General features: G+C 34.1%; 1 protein-coding gene across 1 annotated transcript; it reads left to right on the forward strand.

Moving 5' to 3' along the window:
• Positions 1 to 331: 331 nt before the first annotated feature.
• LOC117341688 lies at positions 332 to 1835 on the forward strand. The gene is made up of 3 exons (XM_033903548.1): positions 332 to 414; positions 756 to 900; positions 1317 to 1835. The coding sequence occupies exons 2-3, from the start codon at positions 757 to 759 to the stop codon at positions 1623 to 1625; spliced, it is 453 nt and encodes a 150-aa protein (XP_033759439.1). The 5' UTR covers positions 332 to 414; position 756; the 3' UTR covers positions 1626 to 1835.
• The last annotated feature ends 736 nt before the right edge of the window (positions 1836 to 2571 follow it).

Below are 2571 nucleotides of genomic sequence, written 5' to 3' on the forward strand. Positions count from 1 at the left end.
CTTTCCGCAAAGGGTCAAACGTAATACTAGATGATAGAGTATGGTTCTATAACCTTCCTCGCAGAATGGAACACTCAACTATAGACCAAAATTTAACAGATATCAAGAGTTAAAATAAGAAAGAGGAGAAAAGACAGCAAAAACAATAAAGTCGCCTTTGCGAATCGTGCAATAACACCCACGGGTTCAATTTTTAATTCCTGTAAGGAAAAACAAGTTATATTTTTATGATTAGTATAGTACGATATAATCGATGAGAGCGTTAATATATATATATATATATAAAGTAGGATATAGGTAAGAAGAATCATATACTTATTTATGCTTTATCATTTGTAGGATACAGTACGATTTTTCCTTTGATGATGACATTTCGTCTGTATTTGAATGTGAGGTACACTCGTTCGATCCAAGGTAGGTAACTGTAATACTACTGTCGTCTGGCTCTGGGATAATACATATTATTTAATAGCTGCTTATATATATATATATATATATATATATATCCTCGAATGCAGTGATAAACTTTTTCATATTCAAGACTCGTTCAGGTTTTAAGTGTGTAAAGGAACACCGAGTATATTTTCTCGATCACAGGAAGGAAAATCTTCGGATTTGTTAAAAAAAACCAATACAATTGTAACCACAAGCATAAAGGAAGCAGTTATTACATGTTAAGTATAACACTGTGTTCCGTGAAATTTCAATGTAAATGATATTTCCTGGTCGGTTTGAAATCGTGTTTAAATTTTCAGTATGCACCAGAAGGACCATTTACACAAACCATCTGTATTTTTCCACGCCACTGGTCTGTCTGATTATAACGGTGTAAGTAAGGATATGGCAGGTTGGGAAATGAGGACGATGGAAGCTATACGAAAGGAACTGAACCACATTGAAGTAAGTAACCTGTTTATGTTGAGCTTTTTAAATGTCTTACAGTTGAGGTAATTTTAAGACGGCATCTCTTGTATGGGAGATGCATGCCTAGGTGCGTTTTGTAGGAAGCATTTTGTCTCCTTTTGATAGCAGTAAACTGAATTCATAGTGATACCATACTGAAACACACTGCCGAAGATGTGCAGTAGCAAACCTTAATTGGTCATATAATACAGTCGTTCAATAAGTTCGAGATAATAATCATATCAAAAACGTACAACCGGACAAATCACTCATGTGATTAGGTAATATTTTTGCGCATAACCTGTTTGCAAATATCAAAATTTGACGTTACCTTTCATTGTGAAATCATTGAAATAGATCATTATTCTCTGTGCTTTTCTCCGAATAATTAAGATGATCTGTTTTGTTAATAGCGCGCCCCTGACGTCATTAAGATGGACATAGAGAGCTGGGAGTGGAGTGTCATACCTGAGGTGTTAAAAACCTCACAACTTGTTGGCGTCAAGCAGTTTCTAGTGGAGTTTCATGCAAACACCAATAGACCCGTGAGGGAATATTGGGTTCACAAACTTCTAATTTTACGTGATCTGTACCTAGAGGGATACCGCATATTCTGGGTTGGACGCAATAATTTATGTACTTACAAATCACCCGTGTTTAATCGTGTTTTATATGCCTGTTACGAGGTCTCCTTTGTGAACATTAAATCCACCGTAGGGTAGAAATGTAGACTTATTGACGTGAAAAGACAAAAGGAGGATAGGAAGACCCTCATATGTTAACTACATCATTGCCAAGAATCCTATTTATACATATTGAATATAATTTTGTCTATAAACTATTTACATTTGCATGAAGTTTGATAAAAAATGAAATATGACAAATAGAATGATCACTTGAGATAATCGCTTACCTGCAGATGTGGATATGGGTTTGAATATGCCTTCATTTGTTGTACATATATACTCAGGAATACTTGGATATTTATAAACTCAAGAATGGTTTAGACAGGCAGCTACATGGATGGGATAAATAATCATATTTGGTATTGCGAAGTGATGTATGTGTTTATTGGAACAATTTGATTTTCTATTTTCACTCCATAATTACCGAATGTTGATTATGAATAAAATATACTGACATACAAAACATATTTGCTGTAAGTGTTTTAAGGGAGCCAGGAGGATGTGTTTTTTTTTATGATTAATTCCCTTTAGTTATACATATGTGCGTGTACCGTTAGAAAGGTTGGGTTTCGTGTACATTTATTAATCTTATCTTATGATTTTATCAAAGGATAAAGTCAGTATGCTATAGATATCTGCAATTGAATGTTTTAATAAAATCACCAAAATACGTTAATCCTTATACGCATTGTTAATTCTTTGACAGTTGAAACATAAACTTTTATCAGTCACACATTGAAATACTCACAAAGATTAAGGTGGAAACTATCGTTTAGTTTTGAAATGGCTGCCACGTTATGTCGGGGATTTCGGCTAATTTGTTAGTAAAGATTAACAAAACACTGCCATTCAGATGACAATGAAATGTTTACTGGGTTTCCCCTCCCAATAGTTCAGAAATCTTAGGAAGGAACTGGGTAAATATCTTCAGGTGTTTAAGTGGAGGAACATTTTTATCAAGTTCAGATTAAGCAACAATCAT

The sequence above is a fragment of the Pecten maximus genome, chromosome 14, assembly GCF_902652985.1.
Source record: "Pecten maximus chromosome 14, xPecMax1.1, whole genome shotgun sequence".
Taxonomy (NCBI): Eukaryota; Metazoa; Mollusca; class Bivalvia; order Pectinida; family Pectinidae; genus Pecten; species Pecten maximus.

What these genes read in the sequence shown, in the direction of transcription:
- LOC117341688 (XM_033903548.1), top strand. Translation starts at nt 757, where the DNA reads ATGCACCAGAAGGACCATTTACACAAACCATCTGTATTTTTCCACGCC. An exon ending in AGGAACTGAACCACATTGAA is followed by an intron (nt 901 to 1,316) that starts GTAAGTAACCTG and finishes TTTTGTTAATAG; the next exon opens with CGCGCCCCTGACGTCATTAA.